Source organism: Alternaria rosae, assembly GCF_020736505.1.
Source record: "Alternaria rosae strain MPI-PUGE-AT-0040 chromosome Unknown BKA58scaffold_2, whole genome shotgun sequence".
Classification (NCBI taxonomy): Eukaryota; Fungi; Ascomycota; class Dothideomycetes; order Pleosporales; family Pleosporaceae; genus Alternaria; species Alternaria rosae.
This window is the reverse complement of record NW_025763571.1, coordinates 3,400,203-3,426,718: the sequence shown is the minus strand read 5'-3', so window position 1 is coordinate 3,426,718 and position 26,516 is coordinate 3,400,203. Positions and strand designations below refer to the sequence as shown.

At 52.8% G+C, this 26,516-nt stretch overlaps 9 protein-coding genes across 9 annotated transcripts; 5 read left to right on the top strand and 4 right to left on the bottom strand.

Moving 5' to 3' along the window:
* Window positions 1-1,138: 1,138 nt before the first annotated feature.
* On the top strand, window positions 1,139-2,366 carry BKA58DRAFT_102126 (thioredoxin-like protein). The gene is made up of 2 exons (XM_046163749.1): window positions 1,139-1,366; window positions 1,412-2,366. The coding sequence occupies exons 1-2, from the start codon at window positions 1,360-1,362 to the stop codon at window positions 1,960-1,962; spliced, it is 558 nt and encodes a 185-aa protein (XP_046029562.1). The 5' UTR covers window positions 1,139-1,359; the 3' UTR covers window positions 1,963-2,366.
* Window position 2,367: 1 nt separating this feature from the next.
* Window positions 2,368-4,418, top strand: BKA58DRAFT_102127 (uncharacterized protein). The gene has a single exon (XM_046163750.1). It carries the CDS (start codon window positions 2,647-2,649, stop codon window positions 4,399-4,401), a length of 1,755 nt encoding a protein of 584 aa, XP_046029561.1. The 5' UTR covers window positions 2,368-2,646; the 3' UTR covers window positions 4,402-4,418.
* A 1,251-nt stretch (window positions 4,419-5,669) lies between these two features.
* Window positions 5,670-8,915, top strand: BKA58DRAFT_307942 (glycosyl hydrolases family 31-domain-containing protein; the record flags this gene model as incomplete). Its single annotated transcript, XM_046167183.1, has 3 exons — window positions 5,670-6,273; window positions 6,335-6,994; window positions 7,048-8,915. 3 exons carry the CDS (start codon window positions 5,670-5,672, stop codon window positions 8,913-8,915), a joined length of 3,132 nt encoding a protein of 1,043 aa, XP_046029560.1.
* Window positions 8,916-9,192: 277 nt separating this feature from the next.
* On the top strand, window positions 9,193-10,135 carry BKA58DRAFT_377895 (uncharacterized protein). Its single transcript, XM_046169651.1, has one exon. It carries the CDS (start codon window positions 9,304-9,306, stop codon window positions 10,012-10,014), a length of 711 nt encoding a protein of 236 aa, XP_046029559.1. The 5' UTR covers window positions 9,193-9,303; the 3' UTR covers window positions 10,015-10,135.
* BKA58DRAFT_466370 (nitrogen permease regulator 2-domain-containing protein) lies at window positions 10,136-12,109 on the bottom strand. The gene is made up of 3 exons (XM_046175011.1): window positions 12,000-12,109; window positions 11,448-11,948; window positions 10,136-11,393 (listed from the first exon to the last, which is right to left on the bottom strand). The coding sequence occupies exons 1-3, from the start codon at window positions 12,052-12,054 to the stop codon at window positions 10,177-10,179; spliced, it is 1,773 nt and encodes a 590-aa protein (XP_046029558.1). The 5' UTR covers window positions 12,055-12,109; the 3' UTR covers window positions 10,136-10,176.
* A 2,055-nt stretch (window positions 12,110-14,164) lies between these two features.
* On the bottom strand, window positions 14,165-15,373 carry BKA58DRAFT_452914 (uncharacterized protein; the record flags this gene model as incomplete). Its single annotated transcript, XM_046174438.1, has 2 exons — window positions 15,111-15,373; window positions 14,165-15,052 (listed from the first exon to the last, which is right to left on the bottom strand). Exons 1-2 carry the CDS (start codon window positions 15,333-15,335, stop codon window positions 14,165-14,167), a joined length of 1,113 nt encoding a protein of 370 aa, XP_046029557.1. The 5' UTR covers window positions 15,336-15,373.
* Window positions 15,374-15,564: 191 nt separating this feature from the next.
* On the bottom strand, window positions 15,565-18,705 carry BKA58DRAFT_377891 (uncharacterized protein). The gene is made up of 6 exons (XM_046169650.1): window positions 18,185-18,705; window positions 18,015-18,126; window positions 17,845-17,961; window positions 17,695-17,790; window positions 17,386-17,644; window positions 15,565-17,339 (listed from the first exon to the last, which is right to left on the bottom strand). The coding sequence occupies exons 1-6, from the start codon at window positions 18,301-18,303 to the stop codon at window positions 15,865-15,867; spliced, it is 2,178 nt and encodes a 725-aa protein (XP_046029556.1). The 5' UTR covers window positions 18,304-18,705; the 3' UTR covers window positions 15,565-15,864.
* Window positions 18,706-21,848: 3,143 nt separating this feature from the next.
* BKA58DRAFT_102013 (uncharacterized protein) lies at window positions 21,849-23,333 on the top strand. Its single transcript, XM_046163744.1, has 2 exons — window positions 21,849-23,110; window positions 23,175-23,333. Exons 1-2 carry the CDS (start codon window positions 21,929-21,931, stop codon window positions 23,292-23,294), a joined length of 1,302 nt encoding a protein of 433 aa, XP_046029555.1. The 5' UTR covers window positions 21,849-21,928; the 3' UTR covers window positions 23,295-23,333.
* A 970-nt stretch (window positions 23,334-24,303) lies between these two features.
* On the bottom strand, window positions 24,304-26,415 carry BKA58DRAFT_102023 (WD40-repeat-containing domain protein). The gene is made up of 2 exons (XM_046163746.1): window positions 26,276-26,415; window positions 24,304-26,226 (listed from the first exon to the last, which is right to left on the bottom strand). Exon 2 carries the CDS (start codon window positions 26,204-26,206, stop codon window positions 24,410-24,412), a length of 1,797 nt encoding a protein of 598 aa, XP_046029554.1. The 5' UTR covers window positions 26,207-26,226; window positions 26,276-26,415; the 3' UTR covers window positions 24,304-24,409.
* Between the last annotated feature and the right edge of the window lie 101 nt (window positions 26,416-26,516).

The window sequence follows — 26,516 nt, the reverse complement described above, 5'->3', positions numbered from 1 at the left end:
GTGACTGCATTAATGTTGTAAAGAGAGGTGAAGAGTGAAGGGCTGTCTATGAGCGCGACAGCTGCCAGTTGGCCAATGATGACGGGCGCATTACTTAGATTTAATGATGTCACGATTGGACGTGGAGGAGCTCCAGAAGCGCCGATCTCGACCCCACTTTGTTCGGCATCACTGCAATGTGGTGTCACCTTGCTATATACATAAGTGCGTTGCATTCTATATGGGCTTGCAAATAATTTTCAGCAGTCTTGTCGAGTTTCTGTTTATTCTATTATCCCGTGTAAGAAGTAGATGTTAGAATCATACGTGAATGGGGTGGTGTTTTCAACCTGTCAACTGTCAAGATTCCCTACACATACAAACATCTAGATGTTCAATTGGGTAGAACTACAACACTTCGAAGCCCATAGGGTACTCATGATGCCTGTGTCTTGGGGTGTGAGTGTGGCTCTCCTGCTGTTGCATGCTGTTGGCCTGGTAACGGCTGCACGATTGTAAAACTTAAGCTTCATTACAGTACTTCCTGTGGGAAACGCAATGGATAAGAATACGTACGTCCAAGACAAAGGCTAAGAAATAGAAAAGTCGTGGATCGTGTAAGCGAAATGACATGCAAGAAGCAATTGAGACTACGTAGCGTGGCTACGATACCCACCAAGCCAGACTCGCACATGGCTTTAATCCAGGAACCGAACAATTGTCTTCACTCACCTCTGCATGGAAACTTCCGCCCTCATTTGTGCAATCGTAGCTATGACACTATGCTATGGAATCCCGTGATACAAGAATAAGGGACGCGGGACGCGGTTACCCTCCGCGTAACCGCCACCTACCAAACATCAAGTAAGCACATGCTCTAGTTTGGCAGATCACAAAGCAAGCATACGCGGGACACTGCGATCCGGTGACATTGGCCTCTTACCCCGCGGCTTCTTAGTGCAGTACCAAACAGTAGTTCTGACAGCAAAGCAATATCCTGCATTAGACCTGAACCTTTGTTCAATGCTTTTCAAGCCACCCGACCCTTCTCACCACCACTCACCGTCTGCCATTGCCGACAACACCACGATACACCCCCATCAGACAGCAAAGCAAAAAGCCAAGGCTGACTCAATACTGTATCACGATTTCTCACCTCGATCTGGTTTTAGACCTTGGATCGTCGCGATTTTGTTGAAATGTCATTGCGGACCCCGCTCGTGCAAGGTCGATTCAGGGCATCAGGGTCAACCCTCTACCAACTCATAGACAGTCCCCTAAGCACCAACTTGACGGCGACCGAAGCGCACGTTGTGAGTAGCGCGTGAGCCAGGCAAGAGTAACTTGACGACACTTCGGTACCGACGGCCGGCTGTTAACATGGCTCGTTAGTGGCACAGATACTCAAAAGACCGAGTGCTGACGAGCACAGACACATCCTTCCCTTCGGACCTACCTGTCCCTCAGGATGACGGAGCGTGTTCGCACTTGAGTGGAACACAGATACCTTCCGTATCCTTGTCCGCAACGTCAGGCGACTGGCTTGATGTCTCGATTTATCCGGGCCTGACCATCGTCTTCTGCTATCCGCGTACCGGTGCACCTGGTGAAACAATCACTGAAGACTGGAACTCCATACCAGGAGCACGAGGCTGCACACCTCAGGCGTGCAGCTTTCGCGACGAGATGGTCAAACTACGCGACCTCGGCGCACAGCGTGTATTTGGATTGTCGACTCAGGACACTGCCTACCAGAAAGAGGCCAAGGATCGGCTGCATTTACCCTACGAACTGCTTTCGGACGAGAATCTACACTTTGCAAATGCCCTGAGACTACCCACCTTTGGATGGCAAGATAAGACACTGATCAAGAGATGCGCCCTCGCGATCGAAGACGCAGTCATCGTCAAAGTCTGGTACCCTGTTTTCCCTCCCGACAGCAGCGCGAAAGACGTAGTGGGATGGCTCGCAGGCAGAAAATAGTATATGCAGGTACCATTTCCGTGCCCCTGAAACGAGTTGGTACCACATTTGGAGGCGCACCCGTGAACTTCCTGACTCGGGCCCCTACGGTGCTTTTACGGCTGCCGAATCCGGCTACGTAGGTAGACAGGGGAACTAACAGCAGCAATCGCAACGTACTCAATACTGGGCGCAACAGGAACTGGGTGCTCAATTTTTCTCGATCAGCACAACGGTACATTCCGTCGTCGTAATATACCTCTATTGTCCTCACACACACTGTCAACTGTTGCGGCAAAAGCAATGTTTGGGGACAAGGTTTGACGGGTGCGACGTTGGGTTGCGCACTAAGGATCGTCAAACCTCCAACCGAACGTGGATCGCCCGCACCGTGCGTGCATCGTCAATAAACTTTAGCTCCACGCTCTTCTGCCGGACCCTACAAGATATGGTCTAACCCGTGCCGCCCTGCATAGCGATGTTGTGTCGCAAGGACTCTGTCGATCGCGGATCTTCGTGACTTTGTGAACACCTACTACTATCCTTCATACACACTACATTCGTTCTACATGCTTTCTTTTTGGACAACTTGGTGTATCACATAAAGAAGCCTGCGCATCCTGACGAAGTGGCTGAGGTATCGGCGCGGCGTCGTTCACTCACTCCTTATCAGTATATCCAGCTTCAACACAATCTTTAATAATAATGTCTACCACACTCATTACTACCCGCCGACGACCACAAAGCACTACATCCACCTCATCGCGACGAGCACCAGCTACATCTACTTCGTCACAAAGAGCGACTGGTACTTCTACCAGACAACGGAAACCAAGCGCAACTTCTACATCCCTACGCATCGCGTCCTCGTCACCAACCGCACTACCTACCAACTTGGCATCCGACTTCTCTTTCATCCAACTTGAAACGAATGCTCCCGTTCCCAGCGTAACCAACTCACTCGACCAGCCAAGCCTTGTGGACACTTCCAAGGGACCCACCGAGACATGCTCTACGGATAGCGACTGCGCAAGCGGCAAAGCGTGCTCGAGCGCAAGATGTGTTACCATGGGCGGTGCTGCACCGCTTGGCGGATCGGGCGCCGAGCCAACTTCGCGACTAACCCCAGGCTCGGCTATTGGTATCGGTGTAGGCGTTGTAGGAATGGTAGTGTTGATGATTGCAGCTGGTTACTGGTTCTGGAGGATTCGAGCAAGACGGCCACGCACCCATACAATCGAAGCGCCTTCACACACTCGCCAAAGGTCTGCCTCGAATGCCACAGATCAGAGGACCTTGGTAGCATCACTACCAAACAGTCCCCAGAACGCAGTCTTCAACCAACAACATACCATGGACCCTGGGCTCTTTGCCAGGGCTCTTGCATTCAATGAGAAGAAGGAGAAACCAGACAACAAGAGGTCAGGATCCATGGAGAAGCACGCACGAAGCTCGACAGAAAAGGCATTGCCACCTCGTCCAAGACCTCATCCGCTCATGGAGCATCCTCTTCCACCACCACCAACGAAATCGAAATCGTATGCTGTCAATGTCAATATCAATAAGAGCATGATACTCGATGATGAGTTGATCAATGCCGTCAGTTCGCTTCGGGGTAACGATACTCCTCGCAGCAGTACTCCAACCCGTGATCGTGCGCCGCGATACAAGTTTGAGGAATACATACCGCCCACAGCCGCTCCTCCATCGATTTCCATTTCTCATGCCACGCCTACCACGGAAAAGCGAAACTCGGAATACGAACTCAGCCAGTTACCGAACAGAAGACACTCTGTTGACAGTGTCTCGATAGCCGACGACAGTTCAAACGGAGGTGATTCCGAACCACCTTCCCCCGTCAGAGAAACACTTTCGAAACTGGAGAGCAAGCCCCCCCAACTTCCGCTACCCGACTTGCCACCCCCAAGCCCAAGCTTCAGCTTTCGTTCTTACGACTGGTACCAGGATATCATAGGCGATCAACCAAATGGTGAGCCGACCACGCCCACCGTTCCTTCACGCAACCCAGCGCGTACACCAACAGAATCCACATTCCCTAAGCCACTATCTCTTTCTCCAAAGAAGGCTCAGTCCGCCATGCTACACTCGAGTCTCATTCCAGAACCACTTTCACCTGGTGCACCTCCTGCTGCATCAGGTTTGCTTTTACATCCAGGTTCAATGGTACTACCCAGCCCTATGAACCCGAACTATCGTTTATCACCAACTGTTTATACCCCCCCGCGACAGCAATCTCCTATACCACCAACAGCACCACGTCGAGCATCCGCACGGGCTTCTACAATGACGACGGCAACCCGAGCTACGCACGATTCGCGAAGCTGGCTGCCGGACGATGGACTGTATCTTGCTGAAGAAGGCGATGAATACGCCGAATACAAGACTTTCCATCGACCCAGCGAGGACAGCAGGCCTACAAGCTACTCGCCATTGACGTGAGCTATACAAGCCGCCTACCCTACCGTCATTCCAACTATGACATTGGGGGCGCTTGAGCTTTGTAGTTATACCCATGCGGGCCGTGTACTGCGTGCACCCACACTCGTTGTATCCCACGGGCCGAGACCCTCAGGAAGGATCGCATTGCGCGCAGTGTAATACCACTCGACGCTCCACTTCTTTGTCCCGACTTTGGACCAACGAGGGCGTGCGCGACAGCCCTGTACTCCGACGCACGGGAAGGGAGCACGCGGGAAACGCTAGGACACGCGAGGCCGTGAACTGCATGCAGCTCCATGATGCAATGCGAGCAAGGAGCAAATACTACGGACCATCCTGCAGAGCGGATGCAATGTCACGACGACATCTAAGATTCTTGTACTTTAATACCCTAACGTAATGTAAAACAAACAGTATCAATGAAATACAACAAAACGTCAATTCCATAACAGCATCGCTGTTTGTATAAGCTTTCTTCCTTCGTGACCAGCAACCGTGCTTGTGGAGAGATCTGCGTGCGACCCCACTGTCATGACATGTGGCCTACAGAACGTTGAACCCGCCATATCGTGGCGTGCATGTACATTTTGTGGCTCTACCGAAATACATTCCGCGGCGCGTCCAAGACCTGTGCTCTTGTCAGCTTCGGAACGGGACTAGGATGTTCACGTGGACCGAGGAAGCAGCAGCGTTGTGAAGGCGTTCGGGGATGCTTAGCAGCTTTCCTCCGACAGGTCGCACCCACTGATTCAGTTCATGTCGAAGCAGGCACGATGACTCTCGTGCCAAACATTGAAACTACAAATGAAGATGTCGCCTTTGACATCACCTGCCCACCCTACGTTGCTGTTGTAACCTCCAACCTCGACAATGAAACGATTCTTTTCCTTCAGGGATTTGTTCTTTTCCTTCAGGATTGTCGCGCTGTACCGCATGCTGGGGTGCATCCCGCACTGGATGTACCCACGGGTAAGTCGCTTCTACCAGGCATTATGAGCTATCACAAGCTTCAAGCCACGAAGCTTCGAATCTAGAAGCGCGCCTTCGACTTCCCAATTCACGATCCCCACACATCGACGGAACTGCATGTCTCCGCAAGTTCCTATTCGCTCAATGTCGGCGCGTTCCCCCATGATCATCCCCCGCACGGAGCTCGCTTATGCACGGTGCATGCAGGCGCCCAGCCTCCTCGAGTCCAGTTCCTGTTGCTCAGCGTCATTGCAGGTTCCTTCACTGCGGGGAATCGCAGATTCACTCAGCAAACCAATATGGCGCCTAATGCAGTGGACAGCAGTGCGGAAAGCTATAAAGGGACCAGGCCGTCATGGACCCCAAAGGATCTTCAGGCAGCACTCGACTGGTTCAGCACATCTATCATGTCGCGCTCAAGCTATCTGCAAGCTTCAACGCTGCTCTCGTCTTTCTTGTCGTTTACAACTGGCCAGACACCTATCAGCTCGTCTGACGGCGGTTGGAGCACGACCCTGGCTGGCACACCTACCTCATTCCGCCCTGTCTTTACTCTTCCTCCCACAGTGGACCAAGGCGTTGAGCAGATCCCCAACATCTACGATCCGCAAGCTGTCAATGCACAGGATGTCTGCCCAGGCTATAAGGCGTCTGGTCTTGAACAGAACGACCGTGGCCTGAGCGCCACCTTGACGCTGGCTGGAGCACCTTGCAATGCTTACGGTACCGATATCGAGGAGCTAGACCTGAAGGTTGAATACCAGGCCAAGGGGCGACTAGCTGTTAGCATTGTCCCCAAACATCTAGATGCTAGCAACCAGTCCCAATGGATTGTTCCTGAGGATCTCATCCCAAGGCCGCAAGCCGAGGATTCATCGGAGGGCACAGACCTCAAATTTGATTGTAAGTCATCCCACCAAGGACATTGTTGGGTTCCCGAGATTCTTAGCTAACCGAATTCAAGGGGGCAATGAGCCATCATTCTGGTTCAATGTCGGCCGTCGCTCTACTGGGGACATCATCTTCACTACTCAAGGCTCGCATCTCATCTACGAGAACCAGTTTGTCGAGTTTGTGAACAGCCTGCCTGAAGACTACAATCTTTACGGTCTGGGAGAACGTATCCACGGCCTCCGCCTGAACAATAACTTCACCGCGACCATCTACGCTGCTGATGTTGGTGACCCAATCGACCGCAATCTTTACGGTAGCCATCCGTTCTACCTGGAAACCCGCTACTTCGAGAAGGGTGGCAATGGTAGCAGGACTCCTCTCAAACAGTCTGAGATGCAGCAAAGTAACTATGGCTACGAGAGCAAGCCAACTGGATCGAAGTACGAGTCTCTCTCCCATGGTGTTTACTACCGTAACACACACGGCATGGATGTTGTCATGAAGCCTGACCATCTCTCATGGCGGACACTGGGAGGTGCGATCGATCTATTCTTCTACGACGGACCTTCTCAGCCTGAGGTCACCAAGGAGTACCAGAAGTCGGCGATTGGACTGCCTGCCATGCAGCAGTACTGGACCTTCGGTTTCCACCAGTGTCGATGGGGTTACCGCAACTGGACAGAATTGAGAGAGGTTGTTGAGACTATGAGAGCTTTTAACATTCCTATGGGTAAGCTTCTATTCGCACTGTGTCGCTTGAGCATGTTTGCTGACCATGACTAGAAACTATTTGGCTCGACATCGATTATATGGACCAATACCGAGACTTCACTCTTGATCCCGTGACTTTCTCTCCCTCTGGTGTCAAGGACTTCTTTGGCTGGCTGCACGGAAACAACCAGCACTTTGTACCCATTGTGGACGCGGCGATCTACATCCCGAATCCGCAGAACGCAAGTGACGCATACGACACTTACACACGCGGCAATGAGTCTGGTGTCTTCCTGAAGAACCCTGATGGCAGCCAATATATCGGTGCTGTATGGCCTGGATACACTGTCTTCCCCGATTGGCTATCTGCCAACGGTGTAGCCTGGTGGGTTAAGGAGATGGTTGAGTGGTACAAGGAAGTGCCGTTCAGCGGCTTCTGGGTTGACATGACTGAAGTCTCTTCATTCTGTGTCGGCTCGTGCGGTACTGGCAACGTTACCTTGAACCCTGTTCACCCACCTTTCTCTCTGCCTGGTGAGGTAGGCAACATTGTTTACGACTTCCCTGAAAGCTTCAACATCACCAACGCAACCGAGGCTGCTTCAGCCTCAGCCGGTGCCTCGAGCCAGGCTGCATTGTCCGCAGAGCCCACGGCAGAGGTTTCCACAACTGCCAGCTACTTCCGATCAGAGCCTACGCCCGGTTCGCGTAACGTCAACTACCCTCCATACGTCATCAACCATGTCCAGGGTGGAGCTGATCTTGCTGTTCACGCTGTCAGCCCTAACGCGACACATGAGAATGGCGTTGAGGAGTACGATGTCCACAACCTCTTTGGCCACCAGATCATCAATGCCACCTACCAGGGTCTTCTCGAAGTCTTCCCTGGCAAGCGACCCTTCATTATCGGGCGTTCCACATTCGCTGGTAGCGGCAAGTGGGCTGGTCACTGGGGTGGTGACAACGCTTCCAAGTGGGCCTACATGTTCTTCTCCATTCCTCAGGCTCTATCCTTCTCGCTCTTCGGTATTCCCATGTTTGGTGTCGACACATGTGGGTTCAACGGAAACACCGACATGGAACTTTGCGCCCGCTGGATGCAACTCTCTGCTTTCTTCCCATTCTACCGCAACCACAACGTGCTCTCTGCCATTCCACAGGAGCCCTACGTCTGGGATGCCGTAGCCTCTGCATCTAGGACCGCCATGCACATCCGATACTCTCTGCTGCCCTACATGTACACACTCTTCAACGACGCCCACACCACTGGTTCTACCGTGATGCGTGCGCTCGCATGGGAGTTCCCGAACGAGCCACAGCTCGCAGGTGTCGACACACAGTTCATGTTGGGACCCAACATCCTCGTCACCCCCGTTCTTGAGCCTCAGGTTGACACCGTCAATGGTGTTTTCCCCGGTATCGTTGACGGCGAGAGCTGGTTCGACTGGTACTCTGGCGAGCGTGTCCAGGCTGAAGCTGGTGTCAACACTACCATCTCAGCTCCTCTGGGCCATATCCCCGTATACGTCCGCGGTGGCGCAGTACTGCCGACTCAAGAGCCTGGCTATACCACTACTGAGTCTCGGAAGAACCCATGGGGTCTCATCGTTGCTCTATCAACAGATGGAACTGCTTCTGGTAACCTATATGTTGACGACGGCGAATCTCTTGAGCCGGAATCGTGCCTAGATGTTACTTTCGCTGCTATGAGTGGACAGCTCAAGGCTGATGTTCAGGGCGAGTTCAAGGACACTAACGCGCTTGCCAACGTCACCATCATGGGAGCTTCATCTGTTGGACAGGTCAAGCTTAACGGCGAGACGATCGATGCAAGCAAGGTAGACTTCAACTCTACCAGCAGCGTCCTGAAGCTGACAGGTCTGAACGACTTGACCAGTGGCGGAGCTTGGCAAGGTAGCTGGACCCTAAGCTGGGAGTGAGAGATAGAGTTTCGTAGAGGGTGTATCATAGACTTCGGTTACATCTACCATAGAAAATGGTGAAGCGACCCTAACGCTCAATTAGCGAGCTACCCCTAGACTTGAATACACTGCGTTTCGAATCCAACCCCTAATCTCCATGCTTGACAAAGTGATCCGTCCTCGGAACGCGCTGTGCTCGCAGTCTTCCAGGTTTTGCGACGAGCGGAGTCGTGAATAAATGACGTCATAACGGGAACTTGCACCCTCCAAGGATACGACCAAAGCCCAAAGGAGTCCCCTACGTACGACGCATCATCATGGCGCTCTCTCACACACAAAGAAAGTTCGCTCCGAACACCTCACTCAGCAACGTTTCTCCAAACGACTAAAAGAAAAGTAACTTGTCATGCCACCCAAGAAGCTAAACCAACAAGCACCCTCCTCGGTCCCCGACGTAGACGAGCTGAAGAGCATAGCCGCAAAGTCAGACAGTCCCGAAGACAAACTCAAAGAAGCCGCTGCGAGCGCCGAGTCCGCGCTCGCCTCCGCCAAAACCGCCTCGTCGCTCCGTGCCGCCGCCGAAACTATCAAAGACCCTGCGAAACGGGAGAAGTACCTACAAGATGCATACAACAAGGAGATTGAAGCGCATGGAAACTCGAAAAAGGCGCGCGTACTCAGCTCAGGCGCGTTTCAGGGTAGTGTAGGCGGTGGTGGTATTGGCATGGCCGTGGGAGCGGGACTGGGCACGGTAGTAGGCACGCTGGTGGGGACTGTGGCTACCATTCCTACGACGGCTGTTGGCACGTTGGTGGGTGCTGGGGTGGGTGGTGTGCATGGGCCGTGGGTGAAGCTTGGGGGTGGGAAGAAGGATGGTAAGGATAAGGACGGGCAGACGGAAGGTGGAGAGGAAGGTGATGAGAAGGACGTCGATGGGCAGATGCAAGACCAGATGGGTGGGGAGGAGGACGGTATACCGGATCCTGAGGCGCTGAGACGTGCGGCAGATGAGTTTGCGCAGCAGCGGAAGGCGAGCCAGGAGAATGGTGGTGCAGATGCAGAGAAGAAGGAGAAGAAGAAGCCTAGAAAATTGGAGGTACGCGGTAAAGGTGCATGAGAAACGGCAGCAGAATTCTCTCTGGACATTTGGTTTTGGAACATCGCACTGAGCTCATGGTTTTGTTTGGGGGATGCATTGTTTGGCGCCAGCATGATATAAGCATTGGGGTTTAGGGCATAGTATACAGAAGTCTGACACAGCATTTCTCTTCAACTCTTCTCATCGATGAACAACTACTCCAGCGCCTTCACCCATGCCCCGTACCTTCCCCTCGACGACACGTTCTGGCAATCCCAACTCCGTACATATCTCATCGAAACAGTGCATGCCATCTAAAAACCTCAACAGAGGCAACCCGCTCCCGTTCTTGTCCCTATCGCTCACCAAGCCCTCGAGGGTTTGATGTTCTTCCCCCTTCTGTACACCGAGGTGTTGGGGATTCTGTTGCTGAAGATGATGAGGATTCATAGGCATCGCTGAAGCGACACTCGGTCTATGGATGGAGAAGGACGGGTGATGCGTGTGGATACTGGGTTGGGAAGTGTGGTGACCGTGGGTCTGAATATTTGGTTGGGAGGAATGGTGTACGCGTTCGTTACCACGGATCGTGGTAGTGTCTGAGTCGCGGGGGTTCACGAGTGATGTCGCGGCACTTGTCTGCAGGCTAGTTGGTGGTGCGGGTGGTAGGGTCGTTGAGGTCGCTATCGCGTACTTGTGTACACGATAGAGGAAACCTTTGATGATGCCGAAGGTAATGAAGCGGCGTACGTCAATGCCAGTGAGCAAGTCCAGATTCTCCAGCACCCAGTTCTTCAGAGTCAGGCCCTGTCGCAGCGATGTGTACAGTGTTATCAACGTCTCATGGCTCGTCTGCCATACATTCTCTTCCCCCTCTTCCTTCTTTTGCGTCGCGATATGACTATCGAATTCCGAGATCCTAAGCGTAGATCCGACAGTCTCGCTTTGCTGCGATGACAAAGACGAGGTCGAACTACGTTCGTCTCTACTCCTCTCCGAAACTTCACTGTCCATCCGAGCCGTCTTTGCATTCGAACCCAGTCTCATTCTCGGTACGCTGACGTAGCGCATACATTCCTCTTTCACCTCTGCATCCATTATGAATCCACCAATCTCTGCTGTTGGCGCATATATGGCACTGAAGCTGAATATGTCCAATAGTATCAAACATCCGTAGTAAACCAAATGTTGAATGGCTCGTCTTGTCAAAGAGAGATCGGTGTCAGCGAGCTGCGCAATATGGGCTATCGAGTTGACACCATTTATGTATGGGAGTATTCGATTGAGAGTGAGGTCCGAAGATACGGGTTGTTGAAGACTGTGGAGAGATATGGTGAGCAAGGGAACTTGATGCGCGAGGATAGGTGGAGGAGGCGGTCGCGTAGGGAATAGCTTCAGGTTGATCGTATTCGAGTCATCTGGTAGCTGTTTAGTATGTCGCATAATACAGTCTGGTACGAAGCATGACTTACCAATTGGTATCATACACTCGGCGTAGTTATTCAAATCCTCTAGCACCATCTCACACAGCGCATACACCTTGCTGCCACCACCTATTCCAAATCCGCCGACGCCATCGTCCGGTCCAAATCCAATATTTCCTCCTTCATCTTCCCAAACGCCCTCCTCTTCTCTGGACAAGAATCCGCCCTGCTCTTCTAGGCCTCTCAACAAGCGCCCTAACTTCCTCACTACTTCACCATAGCACGCCCAGTCGCGTTCATTCTCGCCTATCACGATTGCGAAGTTGAAGATGAACTCATTTCTACTGTATTTCCCTTCTCTTATGCAAACAGGGTATCCGATGACGCGATTGTGGTTGATGCAGAATGTCAGTAGGCGGTCGCAAAACTGCTGCGTGGGTATGAGGAACTGCGTGACCGAAGAGAAGGTGAAGAGTGGTGTAGTGAGCGCCGACGGGAGGTTGGACGGTATTATGGCGCCTGCAGGTACCTGATGTAGGACGCGATTCCCTTGCGAAGATATTAGCGGGGTTTTTGGAGGCGTGGCTCTCTTTGATCTACCTTTCTCATGGTGGAAGCGAGTATAAAATATGGCTTTGATCGCGCGCGTAGGCATTGAAAAGTGTAGGCTCAACCGCCAAAATTTGCTGGCGACTACATGGTGGGTGTAGAGTCTCCGGAGTCGCGATATGGGGAGCTTGAGAGAGCTTCCAAGGTTCCGAGGTGTGGTCTGTGCGCCACCTCACGCATCCACGTTATGAGATCTCGAAACTGTCATTCCAATGATACGACCATAGATTCTGAGCAATGCGTACATCATTATCAATTAAACGATCTAATCGGTGTGTTCACGCTGTAAGTAGTGATGGGCATCACTTGTGCTCTCTCCCGAGCAAACGCCTGACAAGGAGCGTCACCCGTTCACCAAACATCTTCGAACTCCTGTTTCCAACCTTGCCTTGCACTGCTCTAGGGTTGACGATTAGTTCCTTCAACTCCATAACATCCAACTTCAGCTGGGCTAGTGTTTTCTCTGTGACTGGAAAACAAGGTACTGTTGCTCTACGAGACGCGAAGCGCTCCTTCATCCGCTCGGTGGCCTGAGCATCCCCGGCCAAGAATTCATCGAAGTTCTCCTGGACAACAACCAGTGCATTTTTCTTGCCTTCTTTCTTTGTCTCGACGCATGCGTTGGTATCCGCCCCATGTAGAACTAAGAGTTTCAGTATGGATACCCATTTGACGGGGTTGTCGACCCTCGTATATAGACAATTCTGCCAGGCACTGAACCCGTTGAACTTGAGATTCGGATGAGCGCCGTTTACTAAGAGAGTTCGGACGAGATCAGGGTCACTAAAGTCTGACCAGTGTCCGTATTGCGGCTCAGGTCTGCACGCATAGTCGAGCAGTGGCCTACCACGTTTGTCAAAACAAAGCTGACCTTTTGCGCGGATGGTGTCCTGGACGTATAAAGTCAAACCAAATCTGACGTTCAGGGACATGAAGTTATCATGCCAGGGAGCAGGCTTTCGATAATCCTCCTCCCATGTGTCGCACCAAGTCGCCCCCTCGTATTGTTGTTGTTCCCCCCATCTTCCTATGACGTTTGGGAAGTAAGTCTTCATTGTTTTGTCGAGCTCGTCGAGAAGTTCCCGAGAACTCGCCTTGGTATTCGTCTCTGTAAGTCGCGCAAAGAGCAGAGCATCAGTCACAAGCTCCCAGGGAACCTTGCGATCGGCAGGTTGCTGCCAACCTAGATTGACTGCTTTGACTTCCATGACCAATGATTGTAACACAGCCAGAGAGGCGTGGAATTTCCGTCCCTTTGCGTGGCTTACCAGATCGTCCCAGACCTCTTTTTTGTGTAAAAAATCTGCAACAGTCCTGTGAAGATACACGACGTCTTTCCTGCTCCTTGGTTCTACCTGACATGATTCGTCCTGACCTGTGTCCTCTTCCTGGGGCTTGACTCGCGTCCGGAGCTCTAGGAGACCAGCGCAACGGCTTCTAAGTCGACGCTCCGTGGTGGTCTCTATCTTTTCGAGTTCTTCGACCGACAAGGGAGAAATGTCTGCGCTTATAATCTCCTCGATCTTGGCTTCTGCATAGGACAATCTGACAGCGGATAGTGGCCTTGTTTCATCTCCTCTCACAGACGACTGCAGATGGCCTTGGTCGTTGCATCGAAGGATTTGAAATATGCATGCGGCTTGCGACTTGTACAAGGGAGGTACGTTGCTCAGCATGTGAGTGAAAAGCGCCTCAAGATCCCGTGGTAAAGTCCGAAGCCGTAATTGAAGATCTTCGATCTTGTCGCCATTCTGTAGCCCTTGAAGGAGAGACTTCACTACAAGTTTGACCCATAAGAAAACGCCAGAGGCCGAGCTGACAATTTCTTCCACAAGAGCTTTGGTGTCGTCTTCGTAAGTGGCTTTGAGATACATCATTTGAGAATGTATAGATAAACTGCCATTCACATACGTTGTGATATCATTATGAGTCAGCTGCTGTAGTTGCAGCTGTGGCCGACCAGCAAAACAATCCGTGAACTCCGTGAGGGGCCTGCTCGATAGAAGGGCTTTAATTTTGCCATTTTTTGTGGCAGTGATGAACATCTCGCCAAGCTCAGTCATCGAGATTCGTTGAGCATCGAATTCGTCCAACCCGTCGACTACTATTGCAATTTTTGTGCATGTAAGAGGGTGACTCGTGAGCCTCCCAAATGCTCACCGAAGCTGGTGGAATGTTGGGAATTCGTCCCATTCAGCATCGAGGAGATACTGCTCCGCAAATAGTGTAGAGGCTAAGGAAATGTTCTGATCGAGCACTTGCCTAAGCAGCGAACGCAGGAGGCCTTCCTGGGATTTCTGGATCTCGGCACCCGCATTCCAAAAGTAGAAGTCGGCAATTACCAGATGATCTCCCCCAGCCCAGGTTTCTAGCGACTCCAAAAATCGAGGATCTTGATGTAGATACTTCATCAACGTTGATTTCCCAGATCCGGCCTTCCCGCTAATCCAATACACGCCACCCTCCTGCCGAAGCCAGTCTGTGAGGCTTGGCCAGGTTATGGAATCATTTGCGCGGCTCTTCAGTGCCCAGTCAAAGGTGTCTTTATGAGCAGCGACAATGTCGTCATATCTATCGTCTTTCCGTGCAAAGTATAGCTTATTCGTGATTGCGCGCGAAACATCCTTTATGCTGTACTTTTCTAATCTTTGTTTGGTGATGGCGTGTAAGACCTCGTTGTGACGTGTCGATGCCAAAGAGCTGTCGATCTCTTGCTGTTGTATGATCTTGTCGGTTTGTGAAGTTATTGTCGTGCCAAGTTGTTTGTTACTTTCCACTATGCTCAGCATCGCCGTCCGACTCGTTTCATCTAAACCTTGCAATTGATCGTCCCTGATGGACACCAGAATTCTAAATTGGAGCTCATCACGCATCGTCTGAAGTCTAGACTTGAGATCCTCGACCTTTTTCGCGTTCCAGGATGTTTTTAGGGCGCTGAGAATCGTTTTGTATGTGGCCGCGTCTTTGGAACATCGCAACGACTCGAGTTCGGCGATGAGTTCTTGAGCAATCTTCGTGCACTCAGCAGCCAGATCCTCGAGTACCTATAAACATGTAAGATTGATGTCGTGGGCGCGCAGACCTTGTACATGTCTGACGTACTTGGCTGTCCTGGGCCAATGGGCCCGAGCTGGCCGGATTAGGACGAGCCCATAATGTCATGCGTTCTTTCAGTGCCGTGAAGTCTTCAACCACCCGTTCTAATTCTGCGTTCTGTACGGTAGAACCTGACTGGCGAATTTGGTTTCCAGTCGATAAGATTTTCGCAGTGAAGTCTATAAGCTGTACGATGTTGGCAGCAAGACTAAGTCCTGCGATGGCTTCCATGGCGGCCACTCGAATGTGACAGGAGAGGATATTGCAATTGTCAGGCTGAGAGCTGGCGTCTTAGAGGGGTCTGGCAAGTGTTCAGCTTAGCTGCGTGCAAGTGTCGCGCTAACATTCAGCTGAAGTCGTGCACGTCGGTAAGCCAATAGGCGCACATGATGACCGCCACCAGAACAGCCAACAAGTGGAAACTCCGCAATCGCTCACTTAAGTATCAATCTAGCCGGACGCTCGTAAGAATGGGTTATTATTCGTATATAGTATCAAAATCGTAATCTTGGCAATAAGCTTCATAAAGGCGGTAGAGATAGCGAGAAGGTATACACAGAAGCGAATATGCAGGATCCGTAATCTACAACATGCGATGAAACTATGCTGGGACCGAATGGTACGCACACTGAAGAGAGCGTTGGGGGTATATGGCGGAAATAGAATAAAAGGGCCCATCCAAATAACACCCGAGATCAGAGAAAGTTTATCCAAGATCCGAAACGAAAAAGATCCATGTGTAAAGTGCAGGAAACGTACGTTAGGCGTTGATGATGAGGTTGCGCTGACTGGTATCTTCAGGATAGGCCCCAAAGACGAAGCGATAGAGCTCGCGCAGCCACTTGAAAGACTCGCTGCGGCCCAGCCATTGCACAGATCGTCCAATCTCAAGTGCCGTCAGCCTGCGGAGTGGTTGAGTATGGACGCTTCGTAGGGTCGGGTCTGCAAGAACAAGTTTTCGATAGCTCTCGAATAATTGACTTTGCCACGTCTCGGCGCCAAAGCTGTTGGACGGTAATGCACGAATAAAGTCAGGGAGGGGTATTTGGCGATTGTAGCCCGTGTTGATGGCCGCCTTGATGATCAGTCCTTTCAGGCGGACCAAATTGGCATCCTCTCGACCGGCAGTGGCGGTCGAAGAAGTGTGTTGTGAAGCGTCGGAGTATGTAGAAAGGTTGGATGAAGCGGATGACCAGCGGTCATGAGTGCGAGTCATGCCAGCTTCTGGGCCGAGGACAAGTATGTTTGGTACGTTGGGCTCGTCTGCTGGCGAGAACTCTTCACGGTCATCGAAGATGGTAGTTGGTGTCTCTGGCTGCATTGGCGTCGCGTTCCTTGACTGTATAGCCGAGTGATACGACTCATTGACACTAGAGGATCGTCCAGACCGTTCCGAGTACGCGGTCTGGGAGCGGTGCGTCATGGAACTGCGACCGGTCGAAAAGGCATACTGAGTCGGTCGCGGAGTGCCGCGATCAGGCCGCACCTGCGTCCAGCCTTCACGGAACAAGTCACACAACTCCCAACACGCCTGTATTGCCGAGCCCAGCAGTTCCTCGTCGGCTGGCTTGCCATCTCGGCTGTTCTGACGGAGGCTGAAAAGCATCTCTGCCAACGACCAGCATGCATGGAGCAGTGAATCGGTCTCTTCTGGGAGAGAAGTGCGTTGCTTCATTAAGCGATGACATAACGTCAGGTAGAAGTCCAGAGTGCGTTCACGGAATGTCTCGGGTAGCGTGCGATCATGTGCGTTGTAGAGATGGTTGTTCAGCTCGAAGCTGACTCTAAGCACCGAATCAGAAGCCTCATCGCCGCGCTGACGCACGTCGAATAGTGCCTGGCAAAAGTCTCGGCACAGCTCCAGGGTCGGCCGAATCTGCGTGGAGGGGTTCTCCTCTCTACTTTCGTAGAGTTTCTGGCAAAGTCGCCAACATGTTCTCCAGGCATGCTCCTGCATATCAGGGCTTCCACCGGAGTAGTGGAACATGCGGGTCCTGTGGTGTTGGCTCAATTTGGCCAGCGAGTTGCAGAGTGTCCAGCATTCGTCCAATGCGCTTCGCAGGGCAGCCACTTCCTTCTCCGACTCTTGAATGCCGTGGATCGCCTGGCCCATCGTTTGAGTGCCGATGGACATGGACTCGCCGTCTTGCGACTGTGATGACTGGCTGTCATCTTGTTCAATGACTGAGCTTGCAGAGGAATCCGTGGTGGCATGGTCTTCGTACTCGGCGATATCTGTATATGTTAGCGCGTGTGTTTTGCGAGATGCACGGAGACGTACCCGCGAGATTGACGCTCTTACGAACGCTGCGCCGCCTGAGGTCTTCCTCGAAATCTTGTCTTGTCTGGGCACGCGGCGTGCTGCGGTCGGTAACCGAATTTGACACAGCGGTATCAATGGGCGTAGTGTAGGCAGAAGAAGTGTGCTTGTCCTCGACATCCGGAAGCATGTTGGCTTCTGGTGTTGACGGCGAGACGACTGCGGTGTTATCTGACGTGTTTGCGCTCGACGACGCGCCAGACGTCATCCGGTTCTGGCTCTGGCTCCCACGTCAGCCATGTAGTGCAACCAAAACAGAAGGGTACTCACGAATTGTTTGAATGTGTCTGGCGCATGGATGACAGACGGCGGGGCATCATCCGAGTCAGCCCTGCGCACGGCGGTGTTGAGCTTATGGGTATGGGGCTGTCACAGGTTAGATGAGTGCGGGCAGGCGCGGTGGAGGTGATGATATGATACCTTTGCGGGTCCGTCCTGGCTCGCCGGGCTCACTATATCGTCAGTGCCCGGCGATCTAATGTCGCTCATGCCATCTTCGCTTGCACTTGGGTGATTGACTTGGGCGTCGTCTTCGATCTATAGTGGGGTCAGCCCCGCGCGTTCGTATATCCGCCCACGACACGACGTACCTCAGTGTGGTCGGTATGGCTCGTGCCATTGCTGTCGACAGGCGAAGGGTCGACCGTCGCCGGATATGGGCTGGGCGGTGGTTGCAGGTGGTCGGACGTGTGCCCTGAGGATCTTGGGGAGTCCATGTTAGCCCGCAGTCCCCAATGCTCTCGCAGCGAGGGCGTCGCACCTATTTGAGAAGACGTGAGCGAAGGTGCCCGGTGAGCTGGGCGAGTCCGTGTAGGGGCTGAATGCCGACATGGACTTCAGGCCACTCGGCGACGGCATGAGCTGCGTCGCGGTTGCCATGCCTCGCACTGCTCTTGGGGAAGGCACAACAGAAGCTGCGCCAGGACTGCGCCGGATCTACGCTGCGGTGGGAAAGCTCAATCGCGGGCGGTCTCGCGATGGGCTGCCTATCACTCCAGACGACAAGGTTGGCGAGGCTGAGCGGCGGGTCACGAATCAGAAGGAAAGGCGCGGCGCGAAAAGGGAGGGCGGCGGGAAAGAAGGACGGGACGAGGCTTATCAGAGCAGGCCAGCTGCCGGGAAGAGGCTCAAGGTGCGGCGTGCAGAAGGTGTCGTTGTTTGTTTCAACACTGCGACTCTGCCTCGGTGGAGACTCTCAGCGCAGGCAGGCGGCAGGCGGCGTCAATCGTGTACCTAGCAGCAGCGAACTGCTCGCCCGGCCGTGCACCACGCCCGCTTACAACACCTGTCCGTTCACCACCACCACTTGGCGCCGCAGACGAATCGCCGCCCTGGGTCCTGCTAAGCTTCAGGGATGAACTGCAGCTTAAGCGCCCAAACACACGCTAGATGGCGGGCATGCTGAGCGATCCCGCGCCGTGCGTGCCAGAGACACGACACTGGATCCTCTAGAACAGCCATCGCTACCAGCCTGGTTCCCCATTCCGTTTGCTGGTGCGAACACCTGCGATCCATTGTCCTACCCCGATGCCGTCCCGCGCAGAACAAACGGCGGTGCTGCCCTCCAGGGTGTAGGTAAGCAGCCCCTTGGCACCGTCTATTCACCCAGCATTAGTTCTGCGCATGGCGAACGTTGCTGCAGACGACTAGGGCCAGGCCTCCATGAGACGCTAATGCACCCTTCCTCAAAAAGGCTCCATCAGGTGCTCCAAGGCAGCACCAGTGTGCGGCACAGTCGCGGTGCCCTCCTACCGTTTGCTCTGTCTCCAGTCTGGCCCCATCGATATCGACGTGGCGGCCTTGCATCAAATGAAGGCCTGCGTAGGTCCGTCGACACATGGCATCCCAAGAGCCTCTTCTTGCTAAATCTGTAGGATCGTCATCGGTAGCCCTCTTCCACTAGCTCATCTCCAGATTCCCCAAGCGTATCAGCGTGCCCAGCTACCATGTGCTCGGATGCTTAGATTGGCCAATCGAATGCCCAGTTTTTCCACTGGGGCACGAAAGCACACAACTTTTCTTTCCGCCAACCTACCACAGCTCACGCCGCGCGTGTCTTCAATAGTACCATTAGTCTGGCCTACAAGCAGTTACCTTGTCCACCTTGACAATGGCACCAGCTGCCCTTCTTCATGCGACCTACGCCGCTCCCGCGTTTGACATTAGCCGCGCTCAAGGCGGCTTGTCAATAAGCGCCGTGGAGCACAGGTCATTCTTTCCGTCTTTGTCTAACCGACAGGTACAATCTCCTAGATGACTTACAGGAGGCTGCAGCTACGGCCTGCATAACTCCTGCACACAAGTCTGTGGCTGATCGGAAAGTGCCTCTCCATGCCAACTACGCAACATGTTGAGTATGTCGGCGACGTTGGAACCAACAAGATTCCATGCGCAAAGCACACTACAATAGTCGATGAGTAATGGCATGGCTTTGAAGAAGGTGTCAAACACACTCGGTGCCCCACTATGCGTCGACAGCTTTGTGTATACATCCAACCGAAGCGACCCCGCTCTCACGTTATCGGCGCTTACTCTCATCGTTTCTTTGGCAAATATCCCCACCACCAACGCCATCTAGACTCATTTGGAAAATGGCATTCAGATAGCCCGATGCATCCGAAGTCATGATACTGGGCGGCCTGAAAGCGATCCCTACTAGTGACTGCCACGCGACATCCCAGGATGCTGGTACCTTGGCTACCCGAAAAGCTGGCTTTCATTCCTCGATCTCATGCTGGCAGAGGAGTCCCCATGCCAAGTCCACCAACAATGGCAATCATGCACATGTCTCAATCTACAACTGCTCGGATAAGGGCCACCATATTGGCCTCTGAACAAGTGTTGCGCCTTCCACCAACAGCTGAAATACCTGGTATGAAGCAGCTCATTGTTTGCCTAATCGTACCCAAGACTAGCAGGTACCTTAGAGGCAATCGACTCAGGTCTGCTATAGTAGGTGCACGAGACACAATAGTAGGATTAGTTTAGAGTTTTTCTCAGTCTTGGGCATCACTTGTGGAAAATGAACTCTTCGCAGCATCCGTTTCCTCGATACCAAGCCAGACCGGAATTAGCTTCTTCCGGCCATACTGTGTGCCCTCACCGCTAAGAAGGTGATGCGAAGCGAATCGCGATGACAGAATTCGAAGCCACCAGGTTTACCCACGACACTTTCCAAAGCATAAAATCTCCGAGGGGCTAAGCTCTTGGAACACTCCCTCCCGTTCCGGGCGCTTCTGCAACCCATGAGAGACGCTTTGTGGCCTCCGTCAGCCCTAAACGAGCAGGCCAACACCTCAGAGTCAAACATGAATTTTTTCACAGTCTGCCTTGTGCAAACACGATGTGTGTACCGCCCCGTGCGACTGACACTGTGCGGCAACAAGGAGGCTCAATGTTCCACCACATCTTGGACGACAGGACTGCACGCCTCTGACCATGACCAACGAGTGTACACATAACATGTCTCGCCTGTTGGTGCAAAATGTCGTAATGATCCCCGATCAACATTAGCTTATGCGAATGCTACGCAAAGTGTTCTCCCATGCGAGTGCACACTACTTCCAACAGTGACGAGGATACACCTGCCGCTACATAAATCTGTTGGGCGTACTGTCTAGCTACAACAAAGGTGACAGCGCACTAATAGAACGCGTGGTGTGATAAGATCATCAGTTACAAGATCCAAAATAAATATCAGGCCTGTTGCAAGTGTGTCGAAGTCGCATCCAACTGCTTCGAACTTCGTACAAAGAGACGTACCATATTTCTGCTACCTTTGTTGCCAGCTGCATGGTAATGACAACCTGTGGTGTACTATCAGCAAGATCGGTCTTTTACTGCATGCGTCTTCGGCACTGTACACTCGTTTAATGTATATGATCTGGTACAAGCCTTCTCAAGCTAAAGTTGTCTAGCTGTCTACATTGTTGATAATGGGTGAAGGGGAAGCGAGATGTCAGCCAATGAGGTGGTGTTACCAACCGCTCGGCTCAGACACCTGTTGTCGAGATCGCGCATCTCCCACCATCCCTCAAGCCACCACTTTCACACAAAACCATTGAGCCTACAATTGATGAGATTCCCACCACTGGCATATATTGCCGCCATACTTGCCGACTACTTAGGGTCACGAAATGCCAGGTAGCCATACTTTCCTCCATGACCTGATGGGCCGCAGCTGTCGATCCTCTCGCTTCTACGATGCACAGCACAATCTGATGCGCAACGCATCTAGAAGGTCCGACATGCGTGGCGTTTTCATGGCCTCATTTGGACGCTCGTTGCGGGGCGATCTTTCACCGGTATCGTATTCGGACGATACTTTCAGCCTCTTCAGCTGAAAGCCTCGGCAGACCAGTCATTATGTAGCCTAAAGGTATTCGCACACTCTAGACGAACATATGCTGTCTTTCGTCGTACCAAAGACTGTCCTCCACACCCAATTCTTTCACTGGCTGCTCTCACACTACTCGATTCACCAAGGTGACTTCCTGCACGAGTCATGCCTCTCGTTCGGCCCCCACCCCTTCCACCTCGACCGTCCTCAGAATCAGCAACCCCGCAGACTAAACAATACCCAGCACTTGGACTATGCAAACGATCAAACTTCACACAAGGGCATAATGACTGGCTACAAGTCAAATCACCGAGGGCCATCCCCAACTTCGACATTTGCCCGGATTGCTACAACACATCCTTCCGCAACACTCGCTATGCGTCCTTTATATCTGCCGGTCCCGCCAAACCAGCTACGATGTCTTGTCTCTGTGATTTCTCGTTTCTGTGGGTGAGACTAGCCTACATGTGGTTGTTCCAACAGGGACAACCTGATTTGAGCCTACTGGGCGAAGTGTCTAGCATCCAGAATGACAGGGATGGCATCTGCCCAAACTTCAACATGGAGGATCCAGAGGTCAAAAAAGGAGGAAGACCCGCTGTAACGAGGACGTGGTACTGTCTTCAAGACCCAAAGACCGGGTCGCTGGTCGAAGAGATGACAGCTTGTTCATCTTGTGTGGCGCACATAAACGTCATCTTTCCCTGTCTGAAGCGCATCTTTGCGCCCGTTGCAAACGGACAAAGGCTTCTCGCTACCTGCGACTTGATGACGCAGGGCAATGGCCAACAACGGTGTCTGGAGTATGCTGATAAGATCGCCAGCGTTGCGCAAAGTACTCTCGAAACGAAGACGCGTGACATTACACCACTGATCGATTTCGTCAAGAAATGGGGTCCAGTCCCGGCCTGCCAGCAGGGGAAGCTAGTTCTAGGCCAAAAGCAGTACAGCTTCCCTTCTACGGTTCCGGAGTTCACCGCCTGCGAGGAATGCTACCTCAAACATATCGAGCCCCTCTATTCCGATTCGCCTCAACCAGCGATCCTTGCGCAGCTTGAGGAACAAGAGGCAAAAAATGGAGGCTTCTTGTGTGATCTCTTTTCACCACGTCTCCAGTCGTACTTCACAGACGCCTGTCGTACAAATGACATCTCCAACTTCCGACAAAAGCTCATGGCACGAAACAACAAGATGCAAGAGATCGAGATTCAGCTTGGGCGCATGAAGCAAGAAATTCAGCAGCTCAAAGTGCAGGAGAGAATGCACAGGAATCAGATGACAATTGCTCAGTCGCAAGCTAGAATGAGCAGTACACAATGGGCTGTCAGTGGCTGGAGCGCACCGCCGGTGAGTTCTGAACTGACTGGCATGTCGTCATGAGAGGGTATGATGATGACTAACATCTATACAGATTGATTGGAGTATAACAAACGCGCAGATGGCGAAAGCAAATGAGAAGGCGATGCAAGCGGCCATCATCCAGGATAGCATGACGGATCTAGAAAATGAGTGGATCAAATACTGGAAATAAGCAGGCGTTCGTAAATAGATTGTATCTTAAGATATCGCAAGTCTCTGGGAGAGATGTCCTCGCTCGCGATACACATACTAGCTACCCTCCTCATCAGCAACACGCACGATATCAAAATCCCTCCTACAGTTCGGACACAGCTCGCTGCCCTTGATAGCCTCAACAAGACAACCCCTTCCAAATCTCTTTCCACAACACCCAACCTGCTTGACAACCCCCCTACACTCATCCTCATCCGTACCAAAAGCGCCCCAGCAAAATGGACAACGAACGTCATCCTGCACCGCCGTCCCAGCATCCACCGTAGGCGGCGCATCCACAAAAGCAACAACATCCACCTCACGTGTCATCCTAATCGGCGGTAGTTCCCTCGCATTCGCAAGCTCCAAATACAACGCAATCATACCCTGAAAGGTCTTGGTGAGGCAGAGGAGCTTGATGGGTATGTGAAATCATACAACCCGTCTCTTCGCCGAATGATTCGATCATAACATTGATATAAGACGGTTCGATGGAGTTCTCTACGCAGGGTGCAGTGACAAGGGAGGTCACCAAAACTGGCAAAGATACCGCGACGTTTTTGTGTTGTAATGTTATCATTTTATTCAAGATCGAACGCCTTCCTTGCCCCCAAATGTCCCAATCCCAAGCGCATCAAGGCGCGGTGAATGTACAAATACAGAACTCCCTCGAAAGACAATAGACCGAGTCGTCTTTTCCCAATGTTCGTAAATTTCATGAACCTCGTTGTCCATAGGACGCTCGAAAAGCCAGTTCTTTAATTTCAACGCCTTGCAATGCTTCCGAGACGCCTCGCTTGTTGAATGGACAAAAAAAGCCATGATGAGACCCAGTTGTACGCTTGACAGATGTTCCGAGGGTAGATGTGGAGATTCCTGTCCCTGTGAATGAGGGAGAGGATCGCGTCACATACCCAAAACGAGATGTGATTACTTACCAACTTACCGTTGCGCGTAGAGTCGGATGAATGATACCAGCTCCATTGCGCAAGCCGGTAGTTGATGTCCGTGCTAGACACTTGCGATGCTTATTGAGCCTGATGCTCCGACCCATATCTATTGGATACAAGCTCATTCGTTGTCGGATGCAAAAACTTAGCGGATAGTCATCTGCTTAGTCGCACTGGGCTTCATGGAAGCAGAGCCGGCGGCGGCAACGGAAGGCTGGCCGGGCTTCTTCTCGAAGATCTTCCAGAACTTCAGAGACTCATCGGCAGCAGCGGTGGCGAGCATCTGACCATCGGGGCTGAGGCAGCTGTGGAGAACGCGAGACTCGTGAGCAGGGACCTCCATGTTCTTAACACCGGAGGGGTAGCTCCAGATGCTCAGGCTGTTGTCGGGAAAGCCACCAGTGCTGACAATCTCCTTGTAGTGGGTGCTCCAGCGAAGGCTGGTGACCTGAGAGTCGGTGGGGATGTGGTTGATGCGAGCACCAGTGGTGGTGTTCCAGAAGTAGATTTGACGGTCGTTGGAACCACCGCCGGTGGCAAGCAAGTTGGATTGCCATGGGCACCATGAGACGGCCTTGACGGCAGCACGGTGGTTGGTCTTGGTGAACTTGGGGGCGGCAAGCGCGCGCGCGTCCCAGATGTTGACCATGTTGTCGTTGGCACCAGTGGCAAGCTGGGCACCGTCGGCACGCCACTCGAGACCGCAGACCTCTCCAGTGTGGGAGACGAGCTCAGCGATCTTGTGTTGCGCGACACGGACGTCGTGGTTGTAGACAAGGCCGGAGCGGGCACCGGTGGAGAGGATATGCTTGTTCCATCCCATAACACCAACGCGAGTCTCGTGACCGAACATGCTACGAAGCTTGGTCTGCTCCTCGACGTCCCAGATCTGGACCTCACCCGTGCCGAGGCCGACACCAACGTAGGCACCATCGCCGGACCACTTCACGGAAGAGATGTAGGTATCGGCAGGGCACTCGAGGAGAGAGGCGACCGATCCAGAGTCGGCCGACCAGACATAGACTGAGCGCTCAAGACCGATAGCGACCTGGTTGCCAGAAGACCAGTCAAGCAGGTTCAGGTAGTAGTCATCGACAAGACCGGGAGCATCAAGGACGCGCTCAGGTGCTGACGGGATGCGACGGCGGCTCTGTGCGTTGACGCTGCTGCTTGGCTTGAGAGGACGGTTGTACTGGGAGCGAAGGTCAATGGGCTTGGACGACTCAGGCGGCGCAGGCTTGAAAGCAAGAATGCGAGTGTTTGTGTTGATGCCACATGCTGAGGCAAGAGTGGACTGGTATGCAGCCTGGCTAGGAGCCGGCTTGGAGCGTGATCGGCTCTCCTCCTCATCGTCCTCAAGGCTCAGGCCCTCGAGGGAAAGTGTGACATCCTCCTCTGAACCACGGCCACCAAGATCGAAAGCACTTGCGGCGTTGGCAAGCACGGTTGAGCCCTCCTTCTTGGAACTTGACTTGGGGCGCTGTTCAGCGTCGAGCTTGCTGGCACCGACGCTGCGGATAGCCTCGCTTGCCGTCCGGTTGGGGATGAAGCGGTCGGCGGCGTTGTAGGCAATGCGCGTCTTGGTAGGGCGAGCACGGATGGCGGCCGCCTCCTTCTTCTCCTTCTTGGCTTTGTTGGTGGCAGTAGTACCGGATCCAGTGAGGGCCCATTCTGAGACACCGAGTTCTAACCGGCGAGGAGTGTGTGTGTGGGAGCGAGCAATGTTGGACTTGGGGGAGTCGCGCGTCGTCTTGGTAACGGAGCGCTGGATGCGCGACTTGAAGTCGTTACCGTGGATCGACTCGTGTGCCTGCACATCGGGAGTCTGGGTGCGCGGGGTGCGGGGAGAGGGCGTCAGTGGCATCCGACCGCCGGCGGTGCGGGTGTTGAAGACTGCAGAGCGCTTCTTGACCGGAGTCACGCAGACTGCGGTGCTTGCCATGACTGCTAGCTAGTCTCCTACTGGACTAGGGTTAGTTGAATTCTAAGTACATTTGGCTTGGTGGCATACAGTATGTGGTTTGATTTCTGCTATATGGTGTAAGGATTAGTATTAGACAATGCTGTAATCGATGCTTTGAAGTGTTGATTCGAAAGTAATTGAGTGATTCGCGCTCTGGAGAAGGAGATGCAGGGTAACGCGGATGGTAGAGTGCGTGGTAGTGGATATGTAGAGTGGCAGGTATGAGGGCGTTTAAGTATCCTTTGTTTACGCTTGCGTTGACCCGGTAACGAGGCCAGGACCCTGCGCG